Source organism: Oncorhynchus mykiss, chromosome 5 (assembly GCF_057628025.1).
Source record: "Oncorhynchus mykiss isolate SJ-2025 chromosome 5, ASM5762802v1, whole genome shotgun sequence".
NCBI lineage: Eukaryota > Metazoa > Chordata > Actinopteri > Salmoniformes > Salmonidae > Oncorhynchus > Oncorhynchus mykiss.
Window position 1 is genome coordinate 28,045,001 of NC_143026.1, and position 14,782 is coordinate 28,059,782.

The 14,782-nt window shown below is 43.1% G+C and overlaps 2 protein-coding genes across 14 annotated transcripts in view; both read left to right on the forward strand.

Annotated features, from left to right (window-relative positions):
- The window catches only part of LOC110523526 (RIMS-binding protein 2), a 74,366-nt gene extending 66,855 nt beyond the window's left edge, over positions 1–7,511 (forward strand). For 12 of the 13 annotated variants that reach the window (XM_036977167.2, XM_090234374.1, XM_036977170.2 and 9 more), the window contains 6 exons: positions 1,375–1,541; positions 1,753–1,930; positions 2,143–2,243; positions 2,367–2,438; positions 2,692–2,829; positions 5,168–7,511. In XM_036977167.2, coding sequence (XP_036833062.2) covers positions 1,375–1,541; positions 1,753–1,930; positions 2,143–2,243; positions 2,367–2,438; positions 2,692–2,829; positions 5,168–5,365 — 854 coding nt within the window. In that variant the 3' untranslated portion in view covers positions 5,366–7,511. Of the gene's footprint in view, positions 1–1,374; positions 1,542–1,752; positions 1,931–2,142; positions 2,244–2,366; positions 2,439–2,691; positions 3,596–5,167 lie in introns of those variants that run through there. The other variant, XM_090234372.1, reaches the window with a different exon arrangement.
- A 1,830-nt stretch (positions 7,512–9,341) lies between these two features.
- LOC110523527 (F-box only protein 15) lies at positions 9,342–14,263 on the forward strand. The gene is made up of 12 exons (XM_021602295.3): positions 9,342–9,754; positions 9,908–10,066; positions 10,245–10,349; positions 10,453–10,525; positions 10,644–10,810; positions 11,028–11,228; positions 11,302–11,431; positions 11,553–11,635; positions 12,221–12,366; positions 12,472–12,596; positions 13,239–13,394; positions 13,661–14,263. The coding sequence occupies exons 1-12, from the start codon at positions 9,609–9,611 to the stop codon at positions 13,769–13,771; spliced, it is 1,602 nt and encodes a 533-aa protein (XP_021457970.3). The 5' UTR covers positions 9,342–9,608; the 3' UTR covers positions 13,772–14,263.
- Positions 14,264–14,782: the final 519 nt, after the last annotated feature.

A 14,782-nucleotide genomic window follows, 5' to 3' on the forward strand; every position in this document is an offset into this window, starting at 1 on the left:
ATATTTTGGGTAGCCTTCCACAAGCTTCCCACAATAAGTTGGGTGAATTTTGGCCCATTCCTCCTGACAGAGCTGATGTAACTGAATCAGGTGTGTAGGCCTCCTTGCTCGCACACGCTTTTTCAGTTCTGCCCACAAATTTTCTGTAGGATTGAGGTCAGGGCTTTGTGATGGCCACTCCAATACCTTGGCTTTGTTGTCCTTAATCCATTTTGCAACAACTTTGGAAGTATGCTTGGGGTCATTGCCCATTTGAAAGACCCATTTGCGACCAAGCTTTAACTTCCTGACTGATGTCTTGAGATGTTGCTTCAATATATCCACATAATATTCCTACCTCATGATGCCATCTATTTTGTGAAGTGCACAACATGATGTCGCCATCCCCTGTGCTTCAAGGTTGGAATGGTGTTCTTCGGCTTGCAAGCATCCTCCTTTTTCCAACAAACAGGTCATTATGGCCAAACAGTTATATTTTTGTTTCATCAGACCAGAGGACATTTCTCCAAAAAGTACAATCTTTGTCCCCATGTGCAGTTGCAAACCGCAGTCTGGATTTTTTATGGCGGTTTTGGAGCAGTGTATTCTTCCTTGCTGAGCAGCCTTTCAGGTTATGTCGATATAGGGCTTGTTTTAATGTGGATATAGATACTTTTGTACTGGTTTCCTCCAGCATCTTCACAAGGTCCTTTGCTGTTGTTCTGGGATTGATTTGCACTTTTCGCACCAAAGTACGTTCATCTCTAGGAGACAGAACGCCTCTCCTTCATGAGCGATATGACGGCTGCGTGGTCCCATAGTGTTTATACTTGTGTACTATTGTTTGTACAGATGAACGTAGTACCTTCAGGCGTTTGGAAATTTCTCCCAAGGATGAACCAGACTTGTGGAGGTCTACCATTTTTTTCTGAGGTCTTGGCTGATTTATTTAGACTTTTCCATGACGTCAAGCAAAGAGGCACTGAGTTTGAAGGTAGGCCTTGAAATACTGTACATCCACAGATGCACCTCAAATTGACTCAAATGATGTCAATTAGCCTATCAGAAGCTTCTAAAGCCATGACATCATTTTCTGGAATTTTCCATGCAGTTTAAAGGCACAGTCAACTTAGTGTATGTAAACTTCTGACCCACTGCAATTCTGATACAGTGAGTTATAAGTGAAATAATCTGTCTGTAAACAATTGTTGGAAAAATTACTTGTGTCATGCACAAAGTAGATGTCCTAACCGACTATAGTTTGTTCACAAGAAATTTGTTGGAGTGGTTGAAAAACAAGATTTAATGACTCCAACCTAAGTGTATGTAAACTTCCGACTTCAATTGTATATTGAGATGCAGGTGGATGTGTTCTCTTTCTCGCCCGTGTTTAAGAGGGATACAGGGACAGGGAACGCTCCCCTCCTAACTACGATGAGTCAGAACCTGAAGAATCATTCCGGATCTTTGTGGCTCTGTTTGACTACGACCCCCTGTCCATGTCTCCCAACCCGGACGCAGCAGATGAGGAACTGCCCTTTAAAGAGGGCCAGATCATCAGGGTGGGTGTCACACACAGTGCTAGGCCATACGAGGAGATATATTGTGCTTGTGTTTGAAAACAATGAGGTACAATATAAAACATAATTGAAAATATACTTTTCCTTCTGCCATCTGTTTTGTTTTGCTTCCAATCAATCTTGTTCCATTTTTCTCACTCTCCCTTGCTTCCTGTCTCTCGCTCGCTCATTCACTCTCGCTCTCTCTTTCCAGGTATATGGTGATAAGGACACTGATGGTTTCTACCGAGGGGAGATCAGGGGAGGCAGGATGGGGCTCCTGCCCTGCAACATGGTGTCAGAGATCAGGGCTGAAGATGAGGAGACCATGGACCAGCTCATCAAGCAGGGCTTCCTCCCACTCAACACACCAGTGGATAAAGTTGGAATAGGTAACCACAGAACTATAAGGAGTAGAACAGACATCCTCATTCAAGTCAATGATTCCATAACGGGTGGACTGGGAGCCATTTTGACTGTACCCATTTCATATTTTTCTAGGTAACATACTGGGCAGGGCACACGTATCTCTCTATGACACCACATATATATCTGTTACTATATCACCTCCTGTCCTGGCGTGTCCTCTTGTTTCCTCTCACAGGGCAGGACAGACGAGGCCTCTGTCAGCATCAGGCCACCAGGAGGATGGTGGCCCTCTATGATTATGACCCCAGAGAGAGCTCCCCCAACGTGGACGTGGAGGTATTGACACACACACACACTGTACATACACACACACACTGTACATACACACACACTGTACATACATGTAACCAGATAGACAGACATTGTAAGGGTATTAATGACGTCTCTGTTTTCTGATAGGCTGAGTTGACTTTCTGTGCTGGTGACATCCTCGCTGTATTTGGAGAGATTGACGAAGACGGGTTCTACTATGTGAGTATGCCTCTTTTCTGGGTTCCGTGATGTTAGTAGTAGCATTATTATATAGGGCAATTCAAAGGTTGTAAAAGTCAGATGTTTTAGTTCTGCATTTTTAAGAAATACCATTGGCTCAACTGCCTGCTCATACACATAGTATGTCCTCTTGCCCAGAAGAGGGCTCTTTCCCTCAGGTTTGACCATCAGAGTTCAATGGATCTAGCCATGGTTCTCATCCCCACTGCACCCTCCTCTCCTCTCTCTGCAGGGTGAAATCAATGGCCACCGTGGCCTCGTCCCCTCCAACTTTCTGGAAGAAGTGCCTGACGACGTGGAGGTGTACCTGACGGACACTCCATCCCGCTACGCCCAGGATGAGCCCGCCAACCGGGCTGAGGCCAAAAGGGTACATCGCCGCTCTCAGCGCTAGTCCCTCTGTCCATCCATCCTCCGTCTCTCTTGATTTACGCCTCGCTTCCTCCACTTGCCGTCTGTGTTCTGTGTGTGTGTGTGTGTGTTGTCCGTGTGTGACAGTGCTGACTATACAAACCTTAGCCCCGGCCGGAGAAAGGGACAAACGCAGTCAAACCTTTCTGAGAGTTAGAAAGGAAGAAGCAAAGCCTGATGTGGACAGAGAGATAGAACACTTGAACTGTGCCCGTACGGGGTGGGTGATATTCACAGACCAGTGACATAAGAGAGTACAGATTTGAAATAGGCTAAAGTCATTCCTACACAGGAATATAGAAGGATCATTGGGTAACCTCTTTGCACCAAAACACCAAACTCAACTCTGGATCCTGTGTCTATTAATAAGTGCTTTATGAACACCTCTGAAACTTTCCTGATTTCTACCAGTTGTACCCAAATGGACAGAAAGGATTTGAGTAAACTGTAGGGTTGGTAATATAGCAAAGCATGCCTTTTTCAAAAACAAACTCGATACCTTTTATATAATAGTAGACTTTGGCCCAACTGCTGTATTTCCTGGGAGAGGCTTTGTTTCTTTTTGTATACTGCATACACTTCCAAAAATATATATTTTTCAGGCCTGATGAAAGTTGATAGATATGCCATGTTTGATCTAAACCAGAAGAAATAACAGCCACAGTGATACATCCATACTGTAATGGTACAATGGAACAATAAAAGCAGCAATAATTTTCATTTGCGCCCTGTGTTCATGTGCGTATTCTTGTCGTTTTTCTTTTCTGTTCTCATAGTCGTGTGTGGGTTGTACTGAAAATGAAACGTCACCACATCTGATTTCATTTTTTTCCTCACCTGCTTTGGCAAATACAAACAGAAGAAGATTGTTCATTTCACGTCATAAATGGCTCTGTCTGCCTTGTACAGTATGTGAGCAACTAGAGATGCCAGCCTGACAGGTCTAATGCTAGGTATTGTGATTACACTTATGTTAAATGGTTCATTTGTAGCCAGTAAACATTCTGCTTACACAGTCACAAAGTTTATTGCAACATGGTTATTCATGCTTGCACATTAAAGTTTTATATACTATTCTGTGTAATTAGGAAAGTGTTTCCCCTTACTTTTTAGTGTAACCAGAATGCTAATTTACAGCATAAATTTGAAAAATTGTTACAAATACATTTTTTGTAACAATTTATTGGAGTGATTTAATGCCTGCAAAGTAGTGGACTACTAATTATCTGTGAGATAGTGCTCTATTTTGCAAACATAAAAGTTCCCTATATCTGTAGTTGTTGAAAAAACATTACTAATGGGAGCTGCAAATCCCCATTTGATTCAAAAATGATTCCTCTTTATCTTTGAGAGACCATTTTAAAGGTCCAAGATGAACTGTATGGTAGCATACCATACTTTGATCGGTTGCCAGTCCAGTACATTAGGCAAGAGGGATGGTATCTACAGTTGTGTCCCTGAGTGTTGTATATTACTGTTGGTGTCCCTCATGATCGATGGACATATCAGAATCTGTGGTGTTGCGATGTCGTGCTCTATGTTTGATGGCTTCCTCCTCAGTGTTTGTGTGTGTGAAACCTCAGCAGCGCCGCCAATGTCTTCAGTCCCCATCAACACAAGGAGAGGGAGGTATTAAGGAATGATTTCAACAATAGCCCAAAAGGCAATACCTCATCCTTATTCTGAACCACTTTTATAAACATTAATGGCTTGTTTCCCGGACACTAGTCCTGAACTAAAAACCTATTCCAATGGCAAATGTTTATTGAGCAAGCGTTTGAAGCTAAATCCTTGTCTGGGAAACCAGCCCTATTTGAAACATAAACGTTACGTAGGTATTTGACACACATTTAGTGGAAAACCTACAGTAAGTATAATGGTCTGCATTGACACTGTTCTCTTTTTCTTGGACTTCATACAGAGTTATGTTTTCATACTTGTCTATATTGACAGCTAATGCTGAGAAGTCTGAAGGTCAGCACACATAACTTCAAATTCAAATATTATTGGAAATTGAATTAGACTGTAGAAATGTTTGGCATACCTAACCCTTCACTCTATTTAACACAACATATTTTAAAGTCCATTTGGATATATAGCTTTACTGTTGATGGATAGGGCTACTCAGGTGACAGTGGGGTGATAAAGTGTTGTTGAGGGACACAATGCTGACTGTAGACTGTATGTACTATTGTAGACCTACCTCAGAAAGAGAAAGAGTAGGCCACAGTGGACTACTGATTTCTTTGTAATGCACTGCCCCTACCCCCACCACCCTCCATGGCATCTCTCTTCAGGTAACCACGGATACCACAGAGAGCACGGCCCCGCCTGTCCGAGCAGCATCCCCCATGGTGCGTCCCGTGTGTCCCCCAGGCACCATGCGGCCCATCAGCCCCTCCAGGGGCCCCAGGGACCTCCGAGACAACAAAAAGAAAAAGGGACTGCTCTCCAAGGGGAAGAAACTGCTCAAGAAGCTCTCTCCGGTTAAATAAACTGTTCCCAGCTGAGCCCAGTACTGTACATCACATACAGTACATGCAATCAAATCAGCTGATCGTACGCACACAACTACAATTGCAACATGTGTGTATGTATTACAGGACAATATATGTGAGCCTAATCTAATATATTCAGTGATACATGTTCTAATGATTAATACACATACTTACATGTACTTCGTGCCAAATTCAATGAGACCTTTGCTCACACATACTGTATAACTGTGATGTATTTGAGGTAGAGGGGAAAAAGTAGAACAAACTAGGATTTTCATGACATGGATTTTCATTTCCACTGTTTTCTTTAATCAAATGGAGGTCAAGACGATGCTGCTAAACCATTTGTGTGCATTTGTTTCAAGCAGGGTAACAACAGAGTAGCCTATTTTTTTGTTTATTACAAATCTAACATTTCTAGATGGTTTCCATAGCAATTGTGCAATTATAAGGTCTCTAACAGACATGACGTGGCAAAAAACATCAATGTTGTGGCAGTGAGATGTTGATGCCAGGAGAGACCATACTCCTGGAACACTGGAGCAACAACTCAACTATTGATGGCATTCTGTCAGTAATGCTGGCTGCTAATACAGAGGCTTTATTCAGTGCAATATATCACAGACAGGATGGTGACAAAGGGTTGAATCACTCACAGAACCTAGAAGTCTATAGGGTAGTTGGACACAGGGCATTACAGACAGGAGAAGGAGCTGCATTGGATAATACATTTGAACCATCTCAGTGGCCTTTATGAAAGCAATTCTAGCATGACTTTCCTCATTTTCTATGGTTGAACAAGGTTGTTTTTAGACTTACAAGTCTTTGCCAAGAACCCCTAGTGCATCTCTGCAGCTTTGTTTGATAGAAATCTAAAATGTCTGTTTGTTCGTTTCATTGCTGTCCAACTGTCATGAAACGCCTAGTTAAAGACAACCTTCTGTGTTTGCCTTCCAATTGCACAAAGGTGTGTTTTGTCTGATGAATGGAAAATAAGTATAAGTAAGTCTCTGTGTGTATGGATGTGTTGAGGGTGTAGGCTATGTGTGTGAGTTTGTGTGCTCAGTGTGCATTCATGTCTGTGCATCCTTTATTTAAAAAGAGGACACGTAGTTGAGTCATGTGATCTTAGTGGTGTGCTGCTAACTACATTGCCGGTGTAATATTCAGTTCTGTTGTCTGTCGAAGAGGGCCATTTTCCCCGCTCAGCCATTTCAGTAAAGATGTCTAGGTTTACTTGTTTACACTCTTCTAGAACTCGTGACAACCTATTTCTGAAGTCAAGGGAAAGGGAGGGATGACCTACATACTGTACCTACAACCTCTAAACCAGTAGTCATGTGGCTTATGGGATAACTGAGTGCTAGGATGCATCCAGCTGATCCATTGACTGGAGAGGCTGTCATAGCCTTTAGACAAACATTGTCCTGTATTTTGACACCTTTCAGGACCATATATTAACCCATTTTCATAAACCATGATCCTATTCTGTAATAGTTTAACATTACTTCCGTTGCTGTACAGCCACAGTTTGATGGACATGATCATAATGGACAACATGTCAATCCATGACTCAATATGACAGTGTTTTATTCTGACAGGGTCCTCTAAATTCCCATCAGCTAAGATATCTGAGTCAAGCATAATACCCTGCTGTATAATGATTACAGGGTTCTTTTATGTTTATTAAAAAAGAGAGAAAATCAAATGATGGATTGTCAAAAAGGAATGTACGAAATGTTCAGCGGGCAATATAGTACACATTTTATTATTTGTCCAATGTTAAGCATTATGTTATGCATCCATTTGTAAAAAGGTGTTAGTCATAATACCAAATCCTTTATTTGTAAATGGGTGTAGTGTCTATACTGTTGCTCTTTTGTACTTTTCTCCATTTATAGATAATTTCTAAATGTTTATACTTGATTTTCAGACTGCCTTTTTTAGTGCATTGAGATGTATTCTTACTGTAAACAGTGCAAGCATTCTCCATGGTGTCCTCCAGATAAGATGTTTAAGTCTGCGGTTATGTGCTTGCTCCGTGAATCAAAGATACAAACAAAAAATAGAAATCATTATTTATGGTGTGTGTGTGCATGTGCAAAAAAATACATTTTTTTATCAAAAATAAATTTGATATTTTGTAGAATATTGTGTTTGGATTACTTTGGTGCATATTTACATTTTAGTCATTTAGCAGACGCTCTAATACAGAGCGATTTACAGTTAGTGCATTCATCTTAAGATAGCCAGGTGGGACAACCACATACAGTGGGGAGAACAAGTATTTGATACACTGCCGATTTTGCAGGTTTTCCTACTTACAAAGCATGTCGAGGTCTGTAATTTTTATCATAGGTACACTTCACTTCAAAAATCCAGAAAATCACATTGTATGATTTTTAAGTAATTAATTTGCATTAAAGTAGCTATCAGCAAAGTCAGTGCTAGTAACGGGGAAAACGTAATGTGCGAGTGTTAGTTTACAGGTGGGGACTATTCTTTAAAGAGGTAGGGTTTCAGATGTTTTTCCTAGCTCCAAGGGGAAGCTGGTTCCACCACTGGGGTGCCAGGACAAAGAGGCACTTTGACTGGGCTGAGAGGAAGCTGTCCTCCAGCAGGGGTGGGAATGCCAAGAGACCAGAGGTGGCAGAACGGAGTACTCAGGTTGGGGTATAAGGTTTGAGCATAACCTGAAGCTAGGGAGGGGCAGTTCCTCTTGCTGCTCCATAGGCAAGTACCATGGTCTTGTAGTGGATGTGAGCTTCGACTGGAAGCCAGTGGAGTGTGCGGAGGAGTGGGGTGACATGGGAGAACATGGGAAGATTGAACACCAAGTGGAGAAAGAGCAGCTCTGTCTTGTTGAGTTTGAGCTTGAGGTGGAGAGCCAACATCCAAGCACACATATCTGCCAGGCACGCAGAAATGCGTGTCACCACCTGGGTGTCAGAAGGGGGGAAGGAGAAAAGTAATTGAATGTCATCTGCATAGCAATGTTAGGAGAGACCATGTGAGGATATGACAGAGCTGAATGACTTGGTGTAAAGTAAGAAGAGGAGAGGGCCTAGAAACGAGTCCTGGGGACATCAGTAGTTACAGTACATGGTGTAGATACAGGTCCTCTCCACATCACCTAGTAGTTGTGTCCTGCCAGGTAGGATGCAATCCAAGAGTGTGCAGCGCCTGAGACGTCCAGCCCTGAGAGGGTGGAGAGGAGGATCTGATGGTTCACGTGTCAAAGGCAGCGGATAGATCTCGGAGGATGAGAACAGAAGAGAGAGAGTCAGCTATGGCAGTGCGGAGAGCCTCCGTGACACAGAGAAGAGCAGTCTCAGTTGAGTGACCCATCTTGAAGCCTGACTGGTTAGGGTCAAGAAGATCGTTCTGAGAGAGAATGTGAGAGAGTTGGTCAGAGACAGCAGGCGCAAGTATTTTGGAATGAAAAGAAACACGGGATACCGGTCTTTAGTTTTTGAAGTCAGATGGGTTGAGTGTTGGTTTCTTGAGGAGGGGCGAAACTTTGGCCATATTGAAGTCAGAAGGGACGCAGTCAGTGGTCAGGGATGAGTTGATAAGGGAAGTGAGGAATGGGAGAAGGTCTCCAGAGATGGTCTGGAAAAGGGAGGAGGGGATGGGGTCGAGCGGACAGCTTGTCGGCAGCCGGACCTCACTAGTAACAGGATTTCATCTGGAGAGAGAGGGGAGAAAGAGGTCAAGGCTTAGGGTACTTCTGTGTGAGTGGGACCAGTGGACTTATTAGGCATGTTCATGATTTCCCTTTTATATCTCAATGACCTGAATGATAAATGATTTCTAACCCATATTGCATGAATTAAAACTACTACTAATAATAACATAACTGAATATGGATTTTGCACCATAGCCTAGCTACCACAGATGAAAGGGAAGACCTACTGAAGGGATCACCTTCAATCCGTGCTATTACACTATATATGCTCTGGATGGCAGCAGTGATCTTTACTTCACCATTTGCAGACCTTATCAAACGTGAAAAAGGTCAATTTACATTTGATAATAACAATAACAAACACTCATGTGTTAGGAGAACGTAGAAATGGCAATTCTGCGTGCTTTTGTAGACTTGACGGTAGAGGGTTTGTTTGCATAGTGTCATTACAGGTTTGCAAAGTGTGCCTAGTTAGACAGCTTTCTCACAACTTGAACTTGACAGCATCTGTAGCTTCTCCTGTTGTAGGTAACTAACGTTAGCTAGCTAGCTATGGCAATTGGCCGCGGACAACTTTTCCGCAGTTTCAGAGAGGGTTTGTTGAAGAATGCCCCGCCAACAGAGGGTCAAGGACCGACAGGCAAAGAGAATAGCAGACTCTGCGAGAAAATGACTGGATTTTCCCCGGGCATTCAAAGGTATGAGTTGTGTGATCTCGTCAACTCCTGTTGCATAGTATGCACTGAGCCCCAATAAGCTGGTTTGTAGCTGACTAACTTCAGCTAGCCACTGACTTTTGTTGACTACAAAATTGTGTTGCATCTCTGTCCTTTTCTATGCTCGACTACAAGTGTGGAACCACCAACACTGCCACGAAAGAAGAAGAGGAAAAAGAAGGCGGCAAAGGCTACTGTACTCTGTCAGCCAGTTGTACCACTGCCAAGGGTACCTACAAAGTCTACTGGACATGCTGGCAAGCCAGCTGAGTGCACACCGAATCACATAGAGAGGTAAAAGTGGGTTGCTGTGGAACCCACGAGTAATCCGATTGCAGGGCATAGAACATATGCAACATATGTTATTGGTTCTATGCCCTGCAATCTGATTACTCAATTGTGTTTGCACTAGATGGAAAAGATCAAGCATTCCAATAAATGTTTTAATCATGTCTATTTGGTGTTTTATTAGGATGCCACCGGAGATCCTTCTGAAGATCCTATCGTACCTGGATGCCCTCTCTCTCTTCTCCATCGGCTTCACCAACAAGCGATTCTATGAGATGGCCCACAACAAGTAAGGAGTGAAGTACTGGTCACATTGTAGTCTATTCTTCCTCCCTACAGTCTTACAGACTGGTTTTACGTCATCATTTTTGACCCACAGTATTTTCTTGCAGTGGAATGTGGCACAAGATGTATTCTGCAGAGTATGGACACAGTAAGAAGTGGAGGCCCAAGCGTTTGGACGAGGTTCAGTGCAATTCATATTTCATAACACTCCTTTTTACTGAGCATTATGTGCTTCTATACATTAGTATTTTTTTGTATTATTATTATTATTATTATTATTGGTGTTTTCCTCCACCAGGTGCTGGATAAACTGAGTGCGGTGGTGGTCCAGGAGAGACCAGAGGGCTATTGGAGAAGACTGTACTTCAGGACCATGGCTGGCTTCAATGAGACCAAGTGGAGGAAGGAGTTGAGAGACATCAACCCTTTCACAGGCTTGCCCAGTCAGACTGAAAGAATCCTCAGGTTAAACAGTTTCTGCAGTTAGTACTGAAGTTGTACTGCCTCTGTTGTTCAGGCTCATGTATAAAACATGCCATTTATAAGGCGCACACATACTGAGGCTCCAATGCTGCTGTAATATTGTCAGAACCTACTCACTGGGCCAGAATCAATTAAATTGTCCGCAACTATGTTTACATAGTTACTCTAATGCATTTTGTTCTCCTCTCCACTGCCTCAGGAGCCAGCGTGTGACCTGGGAGATCACAGTGTCTGACAAGTGGGGGTTGGAGGGGACGTTTGAGCAGAGTCGTGCCTACTTCTCTGACTCGTCCGTGACGGTGTGCTGGAGCAGCGGGCGCTGGCCCTCCTTCCACCAGCTCTCTACCTTACAGCTAGATGGTGTCAAAAGACAAGCTCTCAGTTCCCCTAACATCAATAAGTGAGTGTCTCTCTTTCTCTCTTGTCTCTTCTTGCCTCTGAGTGAAATGCCTGCTCCCCTCTTCTCACCTCAGGCCTGGCTGGCGGTCTCTGATGGCTAAGTTTGACAGGAACACCATCTCTAAGAGTGGCCAGGTCATCGGTAGAGACCAACTAGTCACCCTGGTACTCTTTTCGCCTAGCATCGTCATTGGCGTCTGGAGGGTATGTCATCTAAATCACATCATTCGAAAATTGATGGGCTAACCCACAGTGTGCTGATGAGTTAGTTTGTTTCCTGATAAAAAGTGTATAATGTTTGGGATTTCCCTGTGTCATTCCACAGGGCAGGTGGTCCATTGCCTTTGTGATGGCCAGCTTCCACTACCACAGGCTGGTGGAGAGGAGTCTTCTGGGCACCTCAATGTGGTATGCAGCGCCCCTGACTCCGGAACAGGCTAGGAATGAACAAATTGGCGTGACTGGAATCTGTTTTTTATATTTCAGCAGAAAAGGATGTTGCATGCATGTTCAATTAAAAAACTAAATCATTCTCTCTCCCTTTCTCGCTTTCTCTCTCGCTCTCTCTCCCCTCTTTCCTCTCTCTTTCTCGCTCTCTCTCGTTCTTTCTCGCTCTCTCTCGCTCTCTCTCTCCTCTCTCTCTTCTTTCTCTCTCTTCTCTCTCCTCTCTCTCTCTCCTCTCTCTTCTCTCTCTCTCCTCTCTCTCTTCTTTCACTCTCTTCTCTCTCCTCTCTCTCCTCTCTCTCTCTTCTTTCTCTCTTCTCTCTCCTCTCTCTCTCTTCTTTCTCTCTCCTCTCTCTTCTTTCTCTCTCCTCTCTCTTCTTTCTCTCTTTTCTCTCTTCTCCTCTCTCTCTCTTCTCTCTCCTCTCTCTCTTCTTTCTCTCCTCTCTCTCCTCTCTCTCTTCTTTCTCTCTCTTCTTTCTCTCTCTTCTCTCTCTTCTTTCTCTCTTCTCTCTCTCTCTCTCTCTCTCTCTCTCTCTCTCTCTCTCTCAGCCCCTATTCCATGCCAGAGAACAAGCCTCCTTTCGACGACATGGACCCTGACTCCGGCCTCCATGGTTACACGCTCCGCATTATACTACACAACACTGTGACCCAGATCATGGCCGGCCACTTCTCTCAACTCTACTGTAGCAAAAGTAATGAAACCAGTACCCAGGAGGTTTCTCTTTCAGAACCACATTGGGCCGCTGTACGATACCGCAGTCTGTAGTTGACTTTGATTGTGTGTTGTGGTTGTCTAGGTCAGGTCCATGGTGGTTTCATCCAGCTGAATGTCATCAACAGGGGAAGCCTGTCCCAGCACACCCCTCTCTCTGGCAGGATCAGCCTGCCCTGGAAGTGTGAGGCTCTAGAGGGCACCGTGGAGGTACTGTAGGGGAACACTGACTCCGACTGGTTTAGGTTACACTTTACTGGAACCACCAGGGCTACATGATGGGGTCATTGTAATAACAGAACAGCTGACATATAGACTTTGGCGCTCCCCCCCTCTCGCTCTCTCTCTCTTTCTCTCTCTCTGTCTATTTATCTCTTTATTTCTCTCTCTCGCTAGCTTTCCGTTCAATTGGCGACAGATTTTCATGCGAATATTGTAAAATCTGCATAAAGAAAATATGTGCCACCAGTGGTGTTTCCACCAAACGGACTTGTTGTCGATAAAAATGAAGTCGTTTTTTTGTCACAAACTGTTGGTTAAATAATAAATGTGCCTACTCTGGTCTTGGCACGTGCACTCTAGCCAACAGATCACAGATACAGTATGTGTAGGCACTGCCTACCCACCATGTCAAACGAACAAATGATCTGTCTGCGTTTATAAAATTGTATCGAAACAGGCAGTGCCTGTTTCCATCACAGCTGTTTTTTGTCTTTGCCCCTGAGTAAGTGTTTCACTGTTAGGCTACACCTGTTGTTTAGGAAGCATGTGACAAATAAAAATGTGATTTGATTTGGAAACATGGTTTAAGTCTCTCTCTACTTCTATTTCTGTCTCTGTCTGTCTGTGTAGAATTGCTGCATGATGAGCCTGACCCTGATGGATGAGTACCAGAACCCCTTCTGGTGTGTCAGCACACCCGTGTGTATGGCACTGAACAGTAAGGAGCCATCCAACGACTACGAGGGTCAGCACTTCCTGATCAAGTACCAGGATACAGAAGGCAAGGTAAACCAACCCCACATGACTCACACGTCAGAGGATAGATTACCTTTGAGCAGAGCAGAGCTGTGCCTACTTGTTTTTTTGGACCATGTCATTGGACCATGTCATTGGAAACATTGTATATGTACTGTATATATTTACATTTTACATTATCACCCATAACCTTTAATGTAAGTAAATGATCACATATGGGGAGCAGCAACCAATGAGTGGACATCTGTTTGTTTTCTTTACAATAACAGTAATGTATGAGTTCTTTATTGTTGTAGGTGAGGATGGACCTTGTGTGGCTGGAAGAGCAGAGACAGTACTTCCTCATCAATCTGGTAGTCTTCATCGCCACGGCCAAAGTCAACAAGCACTTTGGGAGAGCCTACTGACGCTGCATGTAGAGGTGGCACTGTACTACAATCCTCTATCCTAAGGCCTTCATAATGATGACAAAGTGGTGACATAAACTGTCATGACAGCTGACAACTGCTTATGACATCTGTTATGTTGTTGTTATGCAGTATAATGTAGGCCTTATGATACAAGCTTGAAGTAAAGTGTTGAGCCTGTATACAGTATGTCAATTGATGACATAGTTTAGTTGTGTTTTGTTCTGAGTAAGTTTGAAGTAGTTCAAGTTTGAGGGTTTGCCCCGGCCAGTTTTCATTATTTCTGTATATTTATATAGTTTTATGCATTGTTTTGTGAATCATTAGTACACATTGTTAAAATGTAATCCTACTTTTTTTAAGTATGTCTCGCCATATTATAAAGAGCAAAACTACATGTGAAATGTGTTAACAGAGTTGAACTATTTTGGGTTTGTAAACTTTCTGTTACAGATGGACTATCTGATTCTGATAAATATTCTGATTTATATATTTCTGTGTTATTTTTTATTCCGCCATAGTGCATTCTTTAAAAGCACTAGACGAGCTAAGTGAAACTGGAGGGATCAGCCTGTGTTCTACTGTATTACGCTTTACATTCTCAGGATGGCAGCAGTGATCTTCATCCCCAATAGCACTATTTTCAGTCCCAGCAAAACGCAAGTGCTCCCTCACAGCCCTGGCCACGATTGCTTATTTTTTCCCAAGCCGAGCGAAGTCTTATTGTGTTACTGCCTAACTGTTAGAACCTAATCAGGACAACTGCTGATGCCAACTGTCTAAGCATCAATATTATTATTTCTACATACTGATTCCAAATGGCAAAAACATATCCAAGCCTTCATTTATACAAATATTGTTCAATACAGTAGCTAGTTACAGTAAAGAGTTATTGATTGAGTGGAAAGAACTGCTGCAATTCACTGCTTTGGTTCATTGAGTCGATGCTTCAGTACATTTGGCACATGGGCCCTGTGTATGTTCTGAACCAGAAAACGAAAGAGCGAAAAA

What these genes read in the sequence shown, in the direction of transcription:
- LOC110523527 (XM_021602295.3), top strand. Translation starts at nt 9,609, where the DNA reads ATGGCAATTGGCCGCGGACAACTTTTCCGCAGTTTCAGAGAGGGTTTG. An exon ending in CTCTAGAGGGCACCGTGGAG is followed by an intron (nt 12,597 to 13,238) that starts GTACTGTAGGGG and finishes CTGTCTGTGTAG; the next exon opens with AATTGCTGCATGATGAGCCT. An exon ending in ACCAGGATACAGAAGGCAAG is followed by an intron (nt 13,395 to 13,660) that starts GTAAACCAACCC and finishes TTATTGTTGTAG; the next exon opens with GTGAGGATGGACCTTGTGTG.